General features: G+C 36.6%; 1 protein-coding gene across 6 annotated transcripts in view; it reads left to right on the forward strand.

Moving 5' to 3' along the window:
• ST7L (suppression of tumorigenicity 7 like) overlaps positions 1-19103 on the forward strand; it is a 70897-nt gene that overhangs the window by 27210 nt on the left and 24584 nt on the right. For all 6 annotated transcript variants that reach the window (XM_084866208.1, XM_084866209.1, XM_084866210.1 and 3 more), the window contains exons 10-13: positions 780-852; positions 1449-1551; positions 15539-15689; positions 17001-17093. In XM_084866208.1, the coding sequence (XP_084722334.1) occupies positions 780-852; positions 1449-1551; positions 15539-15689; positions 17001-17093 (420 nt within the window). The remainder of the gene's footprint in view (positions 1-779; positions 853-1448; positions 1552-15538; positions 15690-17000; positions 17094-19103) is intronic.

Here is a 19103-nt window from a genome sequence, read left to right on the forward strand (position 1 = left end):
AACTCAGGCATGTGCTCTATCAGGCATCGAATCATGACCTCCAGGTTCATGGGTCAGTGCTCAACCATTGAGCCATACTGGCCAGGCAGTATTTTATTCTTTTTGATGCAATTATAATTGGGGTTATGCTCTTAATTTTTCTTTCTGATAGTTTATGTCTAGTGTATAAAAATGCAATAGATTTCTGACTATTAATTTTGTATTCTCAGATTTTACTGACTTCATTTATTCTAATATATTTCTGGTGGAATCTTTAGGGTATCATGTCATTTGCAAATAGTAACATTTTACATTTTCCTTTCCAATTTTCTTTTTCTCTTTCTATCTGATTGCTGTGACTAGGACTTCCAATATTATGTTGAACTAGAGGCCCGATGCATGAAATTTGTGCAAGGGGCTCAGCCCTCGCAGCCGTTGCGACTTGCCGTGGCCGTCATAGCCCGGCTTCATTCAGAAGGTCGTCCAGAGGATGTCCGAAAGGTCATTTGGCTGTCTGGTCTAATTAGCATATTACACTTTTATTATTATAGATAAGAGTAGTGAAAGTGGACATTTTTGTCTTATTCTTGATCTACAATAGATTTAAATACTATTAAATATTTCTATTGTTTTTTGAATCTTAGTTTTTCTCCCAAGACTCAGGTTTTCCAACTACATGTCCACATGCTTCTAGTACTAAATTGTATCTGTTGAATTTGTCCTTTGAATTATTTTTATTAAAAATTGTCTTTAGGTATTTTTGGTAATTCTTACTTAAAAATTGGAAATTATTATTACAGATATAAGCCTTCCAAAGTCAGCAGCAATCTGTTATACAGCAGCACTGTTGAAGACAAGGACTGTTTCAGATAAGTAAGTAGTTACGGGAACTACAATAATTTAGAAAGACTGTTGAACTCAGTATTATGTTTGCCATCCTCTGACTTTGAGCAATGCTCGCTTTCCTTTCTACTTCCTTCTGAATAACCTTGATCTTAGGAGGCTCTGAGACTTTTTCTGTATTTCTTGCGTTTGTGGCTGCCTTTAATGAATTCCACTTTATTTCACAAATCAGATGTCCAGAAACCAACCAAAAGGTTGGTTACTTTAGACTGCTACTTATACCAATTAGAATGGAGTATTCACAGTCTGCTTTTTGTGAAAATTTAATAAGAATGTGCTTCTGTTTTGGGAGATTCTCTGGATATCCCCATGTAGCCTTTCATCTTTTATTCTTTTTCCCAAAGTGTGCCTTCAGTGGTCCTCTTTTGTAGTCCTTCATTACCTAAATTTGAAGATTTCCATTTCTTACGCTGCCTTTATTATATGTTGGACCAAGGCTTTAATTTGATGTTTAATAGTTATTTGGTTTTGTCTTTGATCATCACCAGAAACTCTTATTAGATTATGATCTAAATCCATATATATTTTTTAAATATTCATTTCTTAATTTTGTGGTTTTCTTACAGATTCTCTCCAGAAACAGCCTCCAGAAGAGGGTTAAGCACAGCAGAAATTAACGCTGTGGAAGCAATTCATAGAGCTGTGGAATTTAATCCTCATGTTCCAAAAGTGAGAAACTTTATGATAAAAATACTACTTTTATTCAAGTTTATTCAATTCAGGACAGTGTACAGACCTAAGTTTGGGTTTTTCATCTCCATAATTTGAGTTGGAATTGTTTTAGTCCACTATATTTTGATACTTATTATTCACCTTAAAGGACTTGTTAAAAGTTGTTTAGAAAGATGGGTAGGAACAATAGTTCACTATAGGCTTTATAATTGCTGTCAAAATAGAATTTGAAATTCACTTAGCTGTTTCTTCTAGTATAGTTTTAAAGAAGTAAAATGGCTTGGTCTTAATAAAAGATCATTCACTTTTTAGATCATTAAATCAAATTTCCTGTTACTGTGAAAGCTTTTTACATCTAAACAGATGCCTGGGTTTTGAACTATGGCTGAATAGACAAAAGACTGAAAACAAATAGATTAAAATGATCAATGATAGGAAATAGATTGTGCAAGTTCCCAGAAAAACTGTTGAGTTGATGTTTATTTGGTCCCATCTCATTTGTCTTTATAATATGCACCGTGCAGACATACAGATTATTGGTGAATCTCTGTGTGTTATCACCCATAATTAAATTTTTGGTTTTAAAAACAATGTCCCATGTTAGGCAATATAGAATATTCAATAGATATATTATGAGAAAATGTAAATTATAATGACTTATTTCAGTATAATGTATGTTGATAGAATTTGGACTCTAATAAATATTAAAGAGATTAATCTCTAAAAAGTCATCTCAAAGAAATGGAAATTGTAAATCTGTTAGAGTAAGGATAGAGTTAAGAAAACTACTGAAATCTAAGAATGAGAGTCAACAAATATTTATACTATTCTCTTATTAAGTGACACTGGTCCCATATATTTAAATAAAAATTTTATTATGAATTATAATACACATACAGCAAGGTTTATGCACAGAAATATGCATCTTAATGATTTATTATAGAACAAATTGGTGGAGACTACCTCCTAGTCAAGAAACATACTGCCAGACCCCAGAAGCCTACCTGACTGCCCTTCCCAATTACAACTTCCCTCTTACCTAAGGATACCCATTATTCTGACTTTATTATTATTCTGTGTTCATTTCCTTCTTATTTTTAGTTTATACTTTTTGTTGTTGTTGACTGTATAAAACAAGGAATGGTCACTTTTTTTTTTATTCTGTGGAATAATTCGTGTAAATTAAAATTATTTCTGCCCTAGACAACTGATAGAATTAGCTGATAAAACCACCTTATTGAGAAGGATTTTTATTATAAATTTTATTTCTTTAGTTTAATTACAAATTCAGTTTATTTAACCATTCCATTATTATTTAAATTTCTTATTTCTTTTTTTGTGTTGGTTTTGGTGAGTTGTATTTTTCTAGAAATTTACCTCATATTTTAAAAATTCATTGGCAGCCGAAACCGGTTTGGCTCAGTGGTAGAGCGTCGGTCTGTGGACTGAAAGGTCCCAGGTTTGATTCCGATCAAGGGCATGTACATTGGTTGCGGGCACATCCCCGGTAGGGGGTGTACAAGAGGCAGCTGGTCGATGTTTCTCTTTCATCGACGTTTCTAGCTCTCTCATCGATGTTTCTCTTTCATCGACGAGTCTATCTCTCTCCCTTTCTCTCTGTAAAAAATCAATAAAATATATTTTTAAAAAAATTCATTGGCATACATTTTTATAAAATTCTTTTATTACCATTTGGGGGATGAGTTATAATATCCACCTTTCTCTCTAACACTAGTTACCTATTTTTTTCCTTGACCTGATTCTCCAGGAATCTATCCATTTTATTAGGAGCAAAGAACCGAACTCTGGCTTTTTATTTCTCTCTACTATTTGTTTTCTGGTTCATTTATTTCTGCTCTTTCTGACCTCCTTCAACTTTCTGTGGCCCTATTTTTTTATTTTTTTTATTTCCTGTATCTTCTTACACAGATATTTAATTCATTAATATTTAGCATTTGTTCTTACTAATACATCTATTTAAATCTGTAAACCTTTTCCTAAGCATAGTCTAACTGCATACTTAGTAATATTTTTGTATAATTTAGTTCAAAGTATTTTTTACATATTTTATCACTTTATTAGGAATAATTCCAAATTGGTTATGAAGAAGACTTATTCATTTGAGTTTTATAAGTTTTCCAAAAAGTATTAATGAAGTTATGTTCACCAATAAACAATAAAACATCAGCAGAACTATCTTACCAGTATAGTTGGCAAAGAATAAAGCTGATACCAAAAGTAACATGCAATATAAGAGATACAGTATAAAGAAAGACAGTCTGCTGGGTATTAAAAATCATCTCAAGCCCAGCTGGCGTGGCTCAGTGGTTGAATGTCGACCTATGAACCAGGAGGTCACGGTTCAATTCCCTGTCAGAGCCCGCTGGTTCGAGTCCCCATCCGGGCCCACGTCCATGCAGGAGGCAGCCAGTCAATGATTCTCTCTCATCATTGATGTTTCTATCTCTCTCTCCCTCTCAATAAAAATGTATTTTTAAAAAATTATCTCAATATGAACTCTTTGCTACCAGCACAGAACTAATTAGCTCTCAAATCCAAACCTGCCCAGGTAAGCTTGGCTGCTGGAAGCCAGGAGTCAGTAATAGGAGTAGAAAATAATGAATTCCTCAGTGCAACGGATCTCAGTTGTGTTTTGAAGCATTTCCCTGGCTAATACAAGCAGTATTAAAAAACCTTTTCGGGCCTTAGCCAGTTTGGCTCAGTGGCTAGAGCTTTGGTCTGTGGACTGAAGGGTTCCGGGTTCAATTCTGGTCAAGGGCACATGCCTGGATTGCAGGCTTGATCTCCAGTAGGGGGCATGCAGAAGCAGCCTATCAATGATTCTCTCTCGTCTCTGATGTTTCTTTTTTTTTTTTTCTTTTTTTAAATAAGTTTTTATTGTTCATATTATTACAAATGTTCCTTTTCCCCCCCCACCATTGCTCTCCTCCACCAGGTTCCCACCCCACCCTCTGCCCTTTCCCCACTCCCCATTGTCCTCATCCATAGGTGCACAGTTTATGTTCAGTCTCTTCCCACGCCCCCCTCTCCCCTTTTCCCCAAGAATCGTCAGTTCACTCCCCTTCCATAGCTCTGTTTCTATTATATTCAACAGTTACTATTGTTCATCAGATTTTTTTTTTAATTTCCTTGGTTTTTAGATTCACTTGTTGATAGTTACGTATTTGTTGTTCATAATTTTTATCTTTGTTTACTTTTTCTTCTGAAAGAACCCCCTTCAGCAATTCATATAATTCTGGTTTGGTGGTGATGAACTCCTTTAGCTTTTTTTTATTAGTGAAGCTCTTTATCTGACCTTCGATTCTGAGTGATAGCTTTGCTGGGTAGATTATCTTTGGCTGTAGGTTCTTACTATTCATCACCTTGAATATTTCTTGCCATTCCCTTCTGGCCTGCATGGTTTCTGTTGAGAAGTCAGCTGACAATCGTATAGGTGCTCCTTTATAGGTAACTACCTTCTTTGCTCTTGCTTCTTTTAATATTCTCTCTTTGTCTTTTGCTCTTGGAATTTTAATTATGAGGTGTCTTGGTATGGTCCTCTTTGGATTCCTTTTGTTTGGAGTTCTGTGCGCTTCCTGGACTTGTAAGTCTAATTCTTTCACCAGGTGGGGGAAGTTTTCTGTCACTATTTCTTTCATTATGTTTTCGATATCTTGCTCTCTCTCATCTTCTGGGACCCCCATAATTCTGATGTTGGTTCGCTTGAAGTTGTCCCAGAGGTTTCTTACATTATTTTCAATTTTCTGGATTCTCTTGCCTTCTAGCTTCTGTGGAGGAGTGTCTTCTGGCTCTTTATGTTCCAAATCTTTGACTTGATTCTTGTGATCTTCCCTTCTGTCTTTAGGACTCTGTAAAATATGTTTTATTTCAGACAATGTATTCTTTATTTCTTGTTGATCCCTTATCATTTCTTGTTGATCCCTTATCATTTCTTGTTGATTCCTTATTAATTCTAGTTGATCTCTTTTCATATCCTCATAGGTCTTATCCACCTTTTCTAGGAAATTCTTGAAAAGCGTAGATTTGAACTCTATATCCAGACGCTTTTTGTCTTCTATTTCTTTCGTTTGTGATCTATTTTGTTGTAGCATTTCGCAGTTACAGATGGGACAGGGTTTCAGGGTGGAGCCTGCAGCTTGGCTTCCGTCAGCCCCGCCCTCTGCGGGTCCTTCAGTGCTCGCTGCCGGGGTCTCTGAGAGAAAGGTGCCCTCGATTTTCGCCTGCTGCCAAACAGTCTATGCTCTCCCCCAATGAGCCCGGTATTGGGGTTCAGTTCAGTTGGAAGTGGAGTTGGAGGTGGCATTCAGAGCAGTCTGGAGCCCCAGTCTCCTTCCGGCCAGGGCAATCCCGCGGCACAGCCGACCGTCCCTTCTCTGCGCGCAGTGTGCGCTGCCGGGACCTCCTTTCGCCGCTTCCCCGGGTCCCGCCTTACAGCCCGGCTCCCTATGGCTGAGCTTGGGTCCCCGGGGTCTGGCCTAGAACTGGGGTTCAGAGCAGTCGGGGGCCTAGCACAGTCGGAGTTTTATCTCCTTTCCTCTAGGGAACGCCAGCCAGGCACTCCGCCTCCCCCTCCTCTCTGGCTCCATCCTCTCCGTGTGCCGCGTGTCTCCGTACCTTGGGCTTTTCCAGCTCCTCCGCGCCTCCTTCTGGTTTTTTCTTTGCTTCTCGTTGTAGAATTTCCAGTAACTCAACCTTCCTGTAGTTCTGGGCAATGTCCGTTTTATATTTTAGTTGTATTTTATTGAAATAGTTGTGTGCAGCTGCGGCTAGGTGTTCACCTGGGCGCAGCCATCTTGGATCCCCTCATCTCTTATGTTTCTATCTCTCTCTCTCTCTCTCTTCTCTGAAAATCAATAAAAACATATTTTAAAAAATATATTTTTGACAAATGATATAAATAAATAATTTTACTGAAGAAAACACTTGAATAGCTAATAGGCACATTAAAAGATACTCGGCATTATTGGCCATTGAGAAATACAAATTAATACCACAATATGATATACTTGATACCCACTAGAATGCCCATATTATCAAAGACTGGCAATACTAAGTGTTGGCAGGAATGTGGAGAAACTTCATACATTGCTGCTGTACATGTAAAATAGTGTGACTACTTTGGAAAACAGTTTTGCAGCTAAACATGTAATTGTTGACTCATCAATTCCATTCGGTATCTACACAAGAACAATGAACACATATTTTCATACAAAGACTTGTATGCAATTATTCATAGCAGTATTGTTCACAGGATCCAAAAATTTGAAATAATCCATACAGATGAATAAATAAATTAATTGTGATATATCCATAAAATGGAACACTTCTTAGCATTGAAAGGAACAAAATATCAATATAAATACATGCAACAATATAGATGATCCTCAAATAAAGGAAATAAGACAACATTGTATGATTCTATTTATATGCAATTCCTAGAACAGGTAAAACTGTGGAAACAAAAAGCAGATCGGTGGTTCCCTGGGACTGGCTGTGGGAGTGGGGATTGATTGCAAACAGGAACAAGGGAACTTTTTGTGGTGATGGTTACACAACTGTATAAATTACTGAAAGTCATTGAACTATATATACACTTGAGTGGCCAGGTTATTATGATCTCTGAATGCATAATAATCTGGCCACTCAGTGTATATACTATATAATCCTATATAATAAAAGGCTAATATGCAAATTGTCCCCTCAACCAGGAGTTCGACCAGCAGGCAGGCCGGCCAGCCAACCGCCCATGTCCCCTCGCCCTGGCCAGGCTGGCCGGATCCCACCCATGCACGAATTCATGCACCGGGCCTCTAATACATACACACACACACACACACACACACACTCACTGAGTGGCCAGATTATTATCTCTGAACGCATAATAATCTGGCCACTCAGTGTATATACTTACATGGTGATCTTGTTATATGTAAAGTATACCTCAATAAAACGGTTTCATACACACACACACACACATACACACACACACACACATATATATATATATATATATATATACACACACACACATATATATAATTGTCTATATTTTAAAATATGTAATGTGTATGTAATTTAAAATCATTTTTATTTATAGGTAGAAATTTACCTATTTCCGCCCCCCCCTCCCCCAACTTTATGTCATAGCCAGTTGACAATTCAACTCTATTAAAATATCCAGCTAAGTATAATCTTACATTATTGTTTGTGGATAGACATTTTAAGCAGGGTGTTATCAAACAGGATAATATCGCACTTAAATAACACTAGTGTTATGTGAACTGGGAGAGCTCTGGAATTTGTGGCTGTCTGTGTTTGTTAGGATTTTACAAGTGATGAAGTATGTAAAGGTTCTCTCCCCGCCCCACACCCACCCCTCATGGTCTCTATTCCTAACTCCCAGCTATAGCCAAACAAACATAAAGGCTTTATGGGTTTTATCTTCAAACTTCCACTGTGGGCTGTAATTTATTTAACTTATCAAAGAGTGACATTTAAATATATATATTAAATCTTTTAATCTTACAAATTATGCAAATTTGTCAAATGTTCTATGAATCTTAGCAGTAAAATGACAAAGGATAAAGCTATTTTAGCAGGAAACATTTTTTGGCAACTTTCCACGTAACTACAACAGAAAGCCTGTAGGTCTGGAGCTATGCAATTTGTTAAAGCTGGAAACTATTAGATGTGCAATAGAGAAAGATCACATAAATCTCTTCAGACTATGAATTTGCTTTAGATATTTCATTAATATTGATTGCCTGTACAGATTTTTTCAACCTACTGAATGAATTTCAGTGTACAGCAACTAAATAGTAATAGTTAAGAATTAGAACAGTATGTTTTCACAGTTTTTGACTTGCTCTTCATTACCTAACTATGATTTTGGTTCAGCAAACATTTTCTTTTTTAGTCACCAAACAAGAAAAGGATTGTTCATCTTTCAGCTATTATAGAAATGGTCAGATTTTTTATTTTACAATAGAAAAATCTTTCATATCTTCTAATGATTCCACAGTATTCTATTTCAGTCATTCTAATGTCTCATAGTCTTTATTATCCCATCATCAAGGGCTTTTATAGAAGGTGTTCTTTTAATTGAGTAATTCACATATGACAAAACTCACCTATTTAGAGTACATATTTCAGTGGTTTTTAGTACGATATATTCACAAGATTGTGTTATTATCACCACTATCTAATTCTGGATCATTTTCACTCCCCCAAAAAGAAACCCTGAATTCCCCATTCCTCCCTCCCCCAATCATTGGCTACCACTGATCTACTTTCTGTCTCTATGGATTTGGAATCATACAATATGTGGCCTTCTGTGTGTGACTTCCACTTAGCATAATATAGCATGCCATGTTTCAATACTTTATTTCTTTTTATGTCTGAATAATATTCCATTGTATGAATATACCACATTTTATTTTTCCATTCATCAATTGATGGACAATTGGGTTGGTTCCACTATTTGGCTATTATGAATAATGCTATGAATATTCAGGTGCAGGTTTTTATACAAACACATGGTTTCACTCAGTGTGTGTGTGTGTGTGTGTATTAGAGACCTGGTGCATGAATTCGTACATGGGTGGGATCCGGCCAGCCTGGCCAGGGCGAGGGGACATGGGCGGTTGGCTGGCCAGCCTGCCTGCTGGTGGAACTCTGGGTAGAGGGGACAATTTGTATATCCTTTTATTATATAGGATATACACTGAGTGGCCAGATTATTATACATTCAGAGATCATAATAATCTGGCCACTCAGTGTATATACCTAGCAGAATTGACAGATCACATGGTAATTACATGTTTAACTTTTTGAGAGATGGCCAGACTGTTTTTCCAGAATGGCTGTGCTGTTTTACCTTCCCAGCAGCAGTGTGTGAGGGACGGCTCCAATTTCTGTACATTTGTGTCAACACTTGTTATTGTCTGTCTTTTTATTATAGTTATCCTAGAAGGTGTGAAGTGCTATCTCATTGTGGTTTTGGTTTATATTTCTTTAATGAATAATGATTTTGAACATCTTTTAATGTGCTTATTGTCCATTTGTGTATCTTCTTTGGATAATTCAGGTCCTTTGTACATTTTTAAAATTTTATCTTTTATTATAGAAGATATTCTTTAGCATTTTTATTATAGTAGGCCATTGAAGTTCTTGCTTATATGGCCTAAAACCATTGCGAATCTCCTTAGTTAAAAAATATCATCACATCATTTAATTTCACCCATGAAATGTAAACATGAGGATGGATTATGAACCTTGCTGGAGAGCCAGTGAGGCTATTCATTAAGTAAGTTACACGTGTACACACACCTCGTGATTCAAATTTGTGCCTTAGCATAATGTTGGCTTTATAAGTCATGGATGTTTAGAGACTTGAAATTGAAAACATTAAATCCATGAATGTTAGTGAGCAACTCTTTCATGTGATTGTTCTTAGTATGACACTCTATGTGTCTAGTTGATCAGAAGTTGAAGCCTGTCAGATGACACTTATCCCATTCCTCGTAGACGATACTAGCTCTTTGCAGCAGGCTTACATTTCATTGGCCAAACTACCTATATGATAGCAGCATATCTAAAAGATAAGAGGGAATCAGGCACCTTATTGAGATTTTGAGTGGCATAGCAGTAGTAAAAGGAGAAATGGGGAAGGGGTGTTGAAGTCTAGGACCCAAACTTAGAACACAGGGAGGCCATGCTGTGGCCTCGGTGAAAGCTGAGAAGTGAAATGCTCACTGCTGAGAGGCTGCTCTGTCGGACCAGGTGGGAAGGAGTTTTCCTGTGGCCAATGTCCTCTCTAGCCTCCCATCTCCTTTCCGTAAAAGATCACTTTCTTTTGCTCCTGCGGCTGTGAGGCAGTATTCTGTTTTCAGTTTGTTCACAGAGAATTTGTTTACTTTCTACGTGGGAACCGTCCCTAGTCTCCCGCTAAGACACACCCGTGTGGACTTTTTGCATTCAATGGCCTGCCTGTCCAATCTCATAGAATGTGCACTGAGAAAACTAATTGCAGAGATAAATTGGTTCTTGGTGTGCATGACTGATCAAGACCAAAGTACCTTAATTTCAGATGCCTTCAAGAGATTTTTCTTTAACCTTCTGCTTTTAAGAGGAAGATTATAAAGCATTATCATTACTTCGGGTCAGAATTATATTGCTTTTGGTCAAAAGCTGTTGTAAGATTTACAAAGTAGTAGAAACAAAGTAATCTAAAGATAAATTATAAAGATCAAAGCAATTCAAAATTAAAGTGAATTTGAGTAGTATAAGCAAAGGCATGGTTTTAGAGTTATAAGAGAAACCATCAGACCATACATCGTTACGTCTTTTTTAGAGCTTCCAGGGTAGCCTTAACTTTTTATATTTTTAGGGAAAAGCAAGAGGCATGAATAGTTATTTGAGTATATTATATTGTCCATAGTTTAATACTAGTTAAAATTGTCACAAGCAGTTTCTGATTTATTCGATACATAACCAGAAGGTGATTTGGAGGTAATATGGAAGGTCCTGTAGCACATACTAGGTTCCAGCCTTGGATTATGTCTCCCACTCAGTTTTATTTATTGATAATTTTCAAATCTGTATCTTTTAACTCTGGCTTCCTCATCTATAGACTTGCATTTCTATCTAGTTATGAAAAATTTTAACTGGATACCTAATAGATATTTCAGATACTTTAATGTGTCTGCAATTGAACTTTTAAAAATTTAAGTCTTTTCTTCAACTTGCCTATCCTTTCTTAGTTAAATACTCTAATACTTCATTATCCTTTTCTCCTCATTAACCTTTTCTTCTGCCCTTTCCAAATTACCAACTTGTATTGTAACCTTGGATATGTCTTTCAGATTTAGCCATCTACTCCATCCCCATGGTCACCATCTTGCACCTTCACTGTCTATTCTTTTAAAAAAATATTATTATTATTATTATTATTATTATTAAAGTAATGGGCACATTTTACAAAAAATTCAGATCCCTTAAAAGTTTGTAAAGTAAAATTTATCCTGTTTTTCCCTTTCAATTCTACTTCTCTTAAGTAATCACAGTTTCTGTTTGATTTATTTAATGCCAGACATTTTTTAAGCATTTCTAAATATATATATACTAGAGGCCTAGTGCACAAAATTTATGCAAGGGGCTTGGCTTATTTATTTTTTTAATTATTTATAGATATTTACCATCTTTTGCTTGCACCCTTAAAACAGATTTCTTACCCTGGCCATGTAGCTCAATGGTAGAGCATTGGCCTGCACACCCAAGGGTTGTAGGCTTGCTTCCTGGTCAAGAGCACAAACCTAGTTGCAGATTTGTTCCCTGAGTACTCACAAAAATGTTTCTCTCTCCTCCTCCCTCCCTTCAACTCTCTCTCAAAATCATTGGAAAACATATCCTTGTGTAAGGATTTACAACAACAGAAAAGCCAGATTCTTCACTAGCCTCCCTGCCAACAACCCCTCTCTACTCTGGTTATTGCCAAAATTATCTACTTAAACAGCAAATATTACTCTGCTAAAGAGCTCTGCCTGTTCCCCATCACCCCTGTAAGATAAGGACCAGTCCCTTAAACATTGCGTGTATGGAAGCCCTTTACAGGGTGGCCCGTTGTCTATCTCCAGCCTTACTCCTGGCCACATCTGCCTTGTTCCTTATCTCCAGCATCACTGTCTCCTGGGTTGGTCATGTCTTATCATTCCTCCCTGCCTTTGTACATATGCTCCATCTCTTCTCTGTCAGGGTTCTCACTCTTCCAAACCCTGCTTATCTGCGGCCTCCTTTATAGAAGCATCTTTCTCACTTTTCCCAAGCAGAGATAATGGCTCTCTCCTCTCTGTTCTTTTAGTACCATAATCATATCTTTTCTTTTTGTCTGTATGTTTCCCTCTTAGCAGAAATTCCTGAGTAGCAGTTTGTGGAGAAGATAAAATAAGTCATAATCCTATAATTTCCTTCTTTAAATTTATTTTCCTTAAACTGAAAATTTCCCTTACATTTTAAGGGTGAAATTTTATTTTGGTATCTTATTGGAAACTGAAAAGTAAGGTTTGCTTTGTTTTCAAGTCACAGTGGAAAGAACATAATAAAAAATAAGGTCGCATAAAGACGACTTTTTAATGACAAAGATTTTTAAATATAAACTGAAGTATTTTCTAATAAGCATGCCATGTGTGTTTGATTACTATCCAAATTGTCACTTAGATTATTGAACAGCGAAAAGACACATGATAGTTGTTGATCACAAAGTATTTTCTTGCTAAGTGGCTACAAAGACAGGGTTAGTTTAAAACTTCAGGGTTCTAAAATTCAGTGAAAATAATTTGGTATATTTTGTCTCTATCTGTAAAATAAGGCAGAATTTTAATAGAAATGAGTTGGTTTCGGTATTAAGCAGTGTTTTTCTGAAAATGAGATGCTCTCTTTTATGAAGGAGGTCTCACTGTGGTTGCTGCGTCTTCTTTGCTTCCGACTGAAGAAGCGCCCCGTGCACTCACAGAGCATAAGCAGTCATGTCAGAGGTCAGCTATTTGAGTCCATTTTCCCACAGCTGCCTGGTGCGAGAGATATTTTACTGTGTTCTAAAAAAACGGGCAGGGATTAGAGAGGATTAGGAAGAGCAGTACCCTCTTGAACATAGGCCCAGGCTCTAAGGGGAGAAAAGCCAACCAGGCAGCAAATGGGCTTGGCTTGACCAGGACACAACCTCTGCGGCATTCCTTTAAGAAACTGAACGGGAAACGGTAAGTCCCCAAACGGGATTAGTAAATAACCTCATAGCTTGTGACGTCTGCTAAAGTAAATGGATTAGCAGATTGCATTCTTACACTAGCTACATCAAAACTAAGCCATTATTCTTTTTTCTTTTTCTTCTTTTTTAATTTCAGCTATATTGAGGTATAGGAGTAAGAGTCATTAAAGATAAGCATTAAACTCAACTGTGGGAAAACACATTTCATAAGAAAATTATTTATATATGAATATATATATATATATATATATATATATATATATATATATATATAAAACCTAAGGCTTAAATTTTGAAACAACTGCACTTTTTTGTTTTTAAGATTCTTCCTGCTTGTAGCAGTTTTACAAAATGTTTCACAAATTCAACTAATTTATGTTATCTATCTCATTAGTTGTGGAACAGTCTGAGGAATTTAGATTTTGAAATGTGAGAATATATATTTTGAGACACCTCTGGCATGTTTCTCTTTATCTATTTTATAACAGAAGTTAATGTTGTTTGGACCTTATATACATAACAGTATCGAGTTATTTAAAACTAAAGAGGTCATTTCTAACCTCTTTTAGTAGGGGAAGTATTTGCAGAAAGTATTTAGCTAACTAAAAGTTTGTTTTCAGTTGACCACTTTATATAAAGATGATGTTCAAATGATTAATTTTGTATCTTCGTGTAATTAGTGTATGAAGTTGGTTAGTGTAATAACTGTGTTAATACTGATTTTGTAATGGATTATAAAATTAAGGAAAACATGTTCTTCAAGAATTTCAGGTAGACTTTCATTTCGTCTTTGAATGAGAACTCACAGGCTCTCGCTTCTTTAACAAGCACCCTCACTAGTCCCTCCAGGGCATCTTGTTCTCGTGGCTCAGTGCCTTTGCTCAGGGTGGTCCTGTACTTTGCCTATGTCCTCCTGTCCTTCTCCCACCCACCCCCAATCTGCCCATCCACATTCCCCCAACTTCATGTATCAGCTCCAATCCCAAATTCCATCAAGAGGTTTATTTTCAGCCCCTAAAGCAGAAGTAGTACCTCCTAAATGTAGAATTACCATACGACCCAGCAATTCCATTCCTAGGCATATATACCCAAGAGAGATAAAAGCAGATGTTCACATAAAAACTGGTATGAGGATGTTTTTGGCAGCATTATTCAAATAGCCTAAAGTTACCAAATATCCATCAGATGATGAATGGATAAACTAATGTATTATATCCACACAATGGAATATTATTTAGTCACAAAAAGGAATGAGGGACTGATACATGCTGCAACATGTATACACCTTGAAAACATTCTACTAAGTGAAAGAAACCAGTTACAAAAGACCATATATTATGTGATTCTGTTTATATAGATTTGCCAGAAAAGATAAATCTATAGAGACAGAAAGGAGATTCATGGTTGCTCAGGGCTTAGTGGGAATGATGGAGTTGAGGGTGGTAACTAAAAAGTACAAGGGTTTCCTTATGAAGTGATGGTTGGCACATATATGTGAAAATTCTAAATACCATTGAATTGTATATATACCTCCTATCCATATTCCTGTAAACATTGTTTATACCTCTAATAAAACATTTAGCACAGTCTAGTCATAATTATTAACTTAAGAAATCTGTCTTTGTCATTGCATTAGGAAGTTCCAAAAAAATAGAGTAATTTTTTTGTTGTTGTTGGTATTCCCTAACAAGCAAATGCTTTGCTTTCAGTAAATATTGATTCAGTTGAACTTCTTCATAATTATGTTCCTTCACTATAAAATGAAAATGAGAAAAAAATAATTAAATGTTGCCACAAAGTGTTGTGCCAAAACTGTAGTTTCTATTTTTTACCCTTAATTAGTATTTGAAAAAAATAATTATTTGCTCTCATATTATTTCTTCACTTGACGTTTCCATTTTGTATTTAACAAGGTCACATATAAGCCATTTATCACCTTATTTTTACCTATAGGAATAATGCTGTCATTGGAATTTGCTCACAAAGCATTTTATACACATTCATAAGTAGGACCTTAATGTTTGTACACACTTATCAGTAGGACCTTAATGTCATTTCAATTAGCTTAATAATTGATTGTTTTTTAAGTAAAACTGACTTTATAAAATTAGAATCTACATTTTTGTGGGTGTTTGAACTTAACATAATTTTTCTTTTTTTGTGTGATGTGTCTACTTGTGTGTGTGTGTGTCATTTTTCTAGTATTTGCTAGAGATGAAAAGTCTGATTTTACCTCCAGAACACATTCAGAAACGGGGGGACAGTGAAGCAGTTGCCTATGCTTTCTTTCATCTTCAGCACTGGAAGCGAATAGAAGGTGCTCTCAACCTGTTACAGTGCACGTGGGAAGGCAGTAAGTATTGTCCTCCAAATGTAACCCCGATCCTCCGACAGGTCACTGCCTTCCCAGGCAGCCTTTTTAAGTGAGAGCGTCTGAGTTTCCATAAGGATTTGTTGATCAAATCGGTTTCAGTGTGAACTCAGTGGTGTTAATTTGGTTTATTGGTAGAAGAGATGTTTAATGTACTTGGTGCCACATTTAGGAAAAGCTGAATGAGAAACTGTTATGCTATTTTGCCATATGTCCATTTAAATTGTACATTTTTAAGGAAAGAAAATAACTCATCATTCTTGTTTTATGAGCTTTTTCATGTAGTTGAGCTATTCTAATATTTTAAAAAATTGGACAATGGTTTTGCTTTATTTTCAGATGTGTACAACATGAAACTATTTTCATCACAACTAATATCAACTCTTATTTTTTAAAATTTTTTAATTTTGGTAAAATACATCTATACTAATAGAGAGTAATATGCTAATTAAACCAGGAGACCTGGGCTTGGTCAGCCTGCAAATCATCCCCAAATGGCCCCTTGCCCCTTACCCAGGCTGGCCACACCCCCCTGGGGGGATGGCCTGCAAACTGCCCCAGGCCCCTTGCTCAGGCCAGCCCTGCCCCCAAGGAGACCCCCTTTAGGGCAGACCAGCTGGCCTCCTGCGTACCAGGCCTCTATACTAATAATGGGGTAACATGCTAATTATTGATAGACCGGGAGACCTTCCAAAAGTCCTTCTGGACAAAGCCATAGTGGCGGGGCCAAGGCAGAGGCGGTTAGGGGCAATCAGGCCAGGAGGGGAGGGCAGTTGGGGGTGATCAGGCTGGCGGGGGTTGGGCAGTTGGGAGCGATCTGGCTGGTGGGGGATTAGATGGGGGGCGATCAGGCCAGCAAGTGGGGGCAATTGGGGGTGAGAAGGCTGGCAGGGATTGCAGTTCTGGGCGAGCAGGCCAGCGGGCAGGGTGGTTATGGGCCATCAGGCATGCAGGTGAGCAGTTAGGAGCCAGCCAGTTGTCCCTGATTGTGAGAGAGATGTCCAACTGCCAGTTTAGGCTCGATCTCTGAATCTGTGTCTATTTTGCTTGTTAGTTCAGTTTATTCATTAGCTCCCTTTAGTTTTATTCTAATTTGACAATTCACTATTCTCTAAATAAAACTTATTTTCCCTTTTATTCATTATTTTGCTTATCTTGTTTCATCAAAAATTTATCTCTAAAAAAGAAAAGAAAATGTTATGTATAAAATATCTTAAAAATAGCTTTGATAGGTAATATAAGATGAAAATGAGTCTCAATTGAACATCAACATGTTTTTTTTTTCCTCCTCAGCTTTTAGAATGATTCCATACCCATTAGAGAAAGGCCATCTATTTCACCCTTATCCCAGCTGCACAGAAACTGCTGATAAGGAGCTATTACCTAGTAAGTAAATATTCTAGTTTTCCTAAACTTAAAAGCAGTAGTGAACTCTGGCTGGTATGGCTAAGTTGGTTGAGCATCGTCCCATGCACTGAAGGTCACTGGTTCGATCCTGGTCCTGGCACATACCCAGGTTGTGGGTTCAGTCCCCAGCAGGGGTGCATAAGGGAGGCAACCAAGATTGATGTTTTTCTCTCACATCAATGTTTCTCTTCCTCTCCCTTCCTTTCTCTCTAAAATAAATAAATAAATCAACAAAAACATTTTTTTTAAGACTTAAAAAAAGTAGTTGTGAGATGAACTTCAGGATACTGTTTAAATACTATTTTAGCCATTTCTTAGATGTACTTGCATAATACAATTCATTCTCAAATATTTTGGGAATAAAACCCTGTGCTAGATGCAGTGAAGGACACAAAGATTAAATATATTAAAAAGGGAAGGCATATTATAAACAGTTAAGAAAGAAATAATATCAATGTTTCACAGACTCTTTTTTGGAAAATAAAGGAAGAGAGAACACTTCCAACTCATTTTGTGATACCAAATCCAGACAAAGACATTATAAGAAAAGGAAACTATGGAACAGTATTCTTCATGAATATAGACATAAACATCTTCAACCAAAATTAGCAAATTTAATATAAAATTCTGAACAAAGTAGGCATAAAAGGGAACTTTCTTAGTCTGATAAAGAGCATATACGAAAAATCCACAGCTAACACCATACTTGATAGTGGAAGACTGAATGCTTTCTCTAAGATCAGGAACAAGGCAAGGATGTCTGTCTGCTCTCACCATTATACTCAGCATTGTCCTGGAGGGTCTGGTCAGTGCAAAACCCCTAAGTAAGGATTATATTAAACTTACAGATGAATTTGGAGATCTGCAACTTTCCTCCCTGGACTTCAATTCAAGGAAATAAAAGAAATAAAAGGCATTTACTGGTATGTTGGAAAGGAAGAAGTGAAACTGTTTTTATTCACAGATGACATGACTTTCCATGTAGGAGAAATTCTAAGCACTCGATAGAAATACTACTAGAACTAATAAACAAGTTCAGTAAGTTTGCATACAGAATTCAATTACATATTTTTTATTAGTAATGAACAGTATAAAACTAAAATGTCTAATTAGCCGAAACCGGTTTGGCTCAGTGGATAGAGTGTTGGCCTGGGACTGAAAGGTCCCAGATTCGATTCTGGGCAAGGGCATGTAACTTGGTTGCAGGCACATTCCCAGCGGGGGGTGTGCAGGAAGCAGCTGATCGATGATTCTCTCTCATCGATGTTTCTAACACTTTATACCTCTTCCTTCCTCTCTGTAAAAAAATCAATAAAATATATTTATAAAAAATAATAAAATGTCTAATTCTAATCACAGTAGCATAAAAAAGAATAAACAACTTAGGAATAAATTTAACAAAAGATGTGAAAGATTTGAACCCCAAAAATTATAAAATATTGCTTAGAGAAATTAAAGAATAGCTGAATAAATGGAGAGACATTCCATGTTTATAGAATGGAAGACCCAACATTATTTATATGTCAATTCTCTCCAAATTGATCTGATTTAATACACTCCTTATCAAAATCCCAGCAGGGATTTTGTAAAAATTGACAAGCTAATTACAACATGTGTAGGGAAAATTAAAGGACCCAAAACAGGCAAAGAAGTCTTTACAAAGGAAAATGAAGTTGGACAGACTGCACTTCCCAATTTAAAAAAAAGTCAGCTGCAAGTTAGGAGAAGAACCTGAACTGTGTAGGGTTAGAATGCTGAGAGCGTTTCTGTCTCATTCTTGCTCTCAGGACGCTGAACTCTCAAAAGAAGTCTATATTTTTTGTCTCAGGCCCTATCATCCACTCACTGTTTTTCTCTGTGAAGTGATTTATTTCTTCTAAACTTTTCTTTTTATGATTTAACCAATGAACCCGAAGGTTAGTAAACACTAAGTACCATGTTTCCTTATGTGACTTAAACCTGTGCCACAGTTTTTACAGTTCTGGAGCC

Source organism: Pipistrellus hanaki (assembly GCF_964339955.1).
Source record: "Pipistrellus hanaki genome assembly, chromosome: 18".
In the NCBI taxonomy this organism is placed as follows: Eukaryota; Metazoa; Chordata; class Mammalia; order Chiroptera; family Vespertilionidae; genus Pipistrellus; species Pipistrellus hanaki.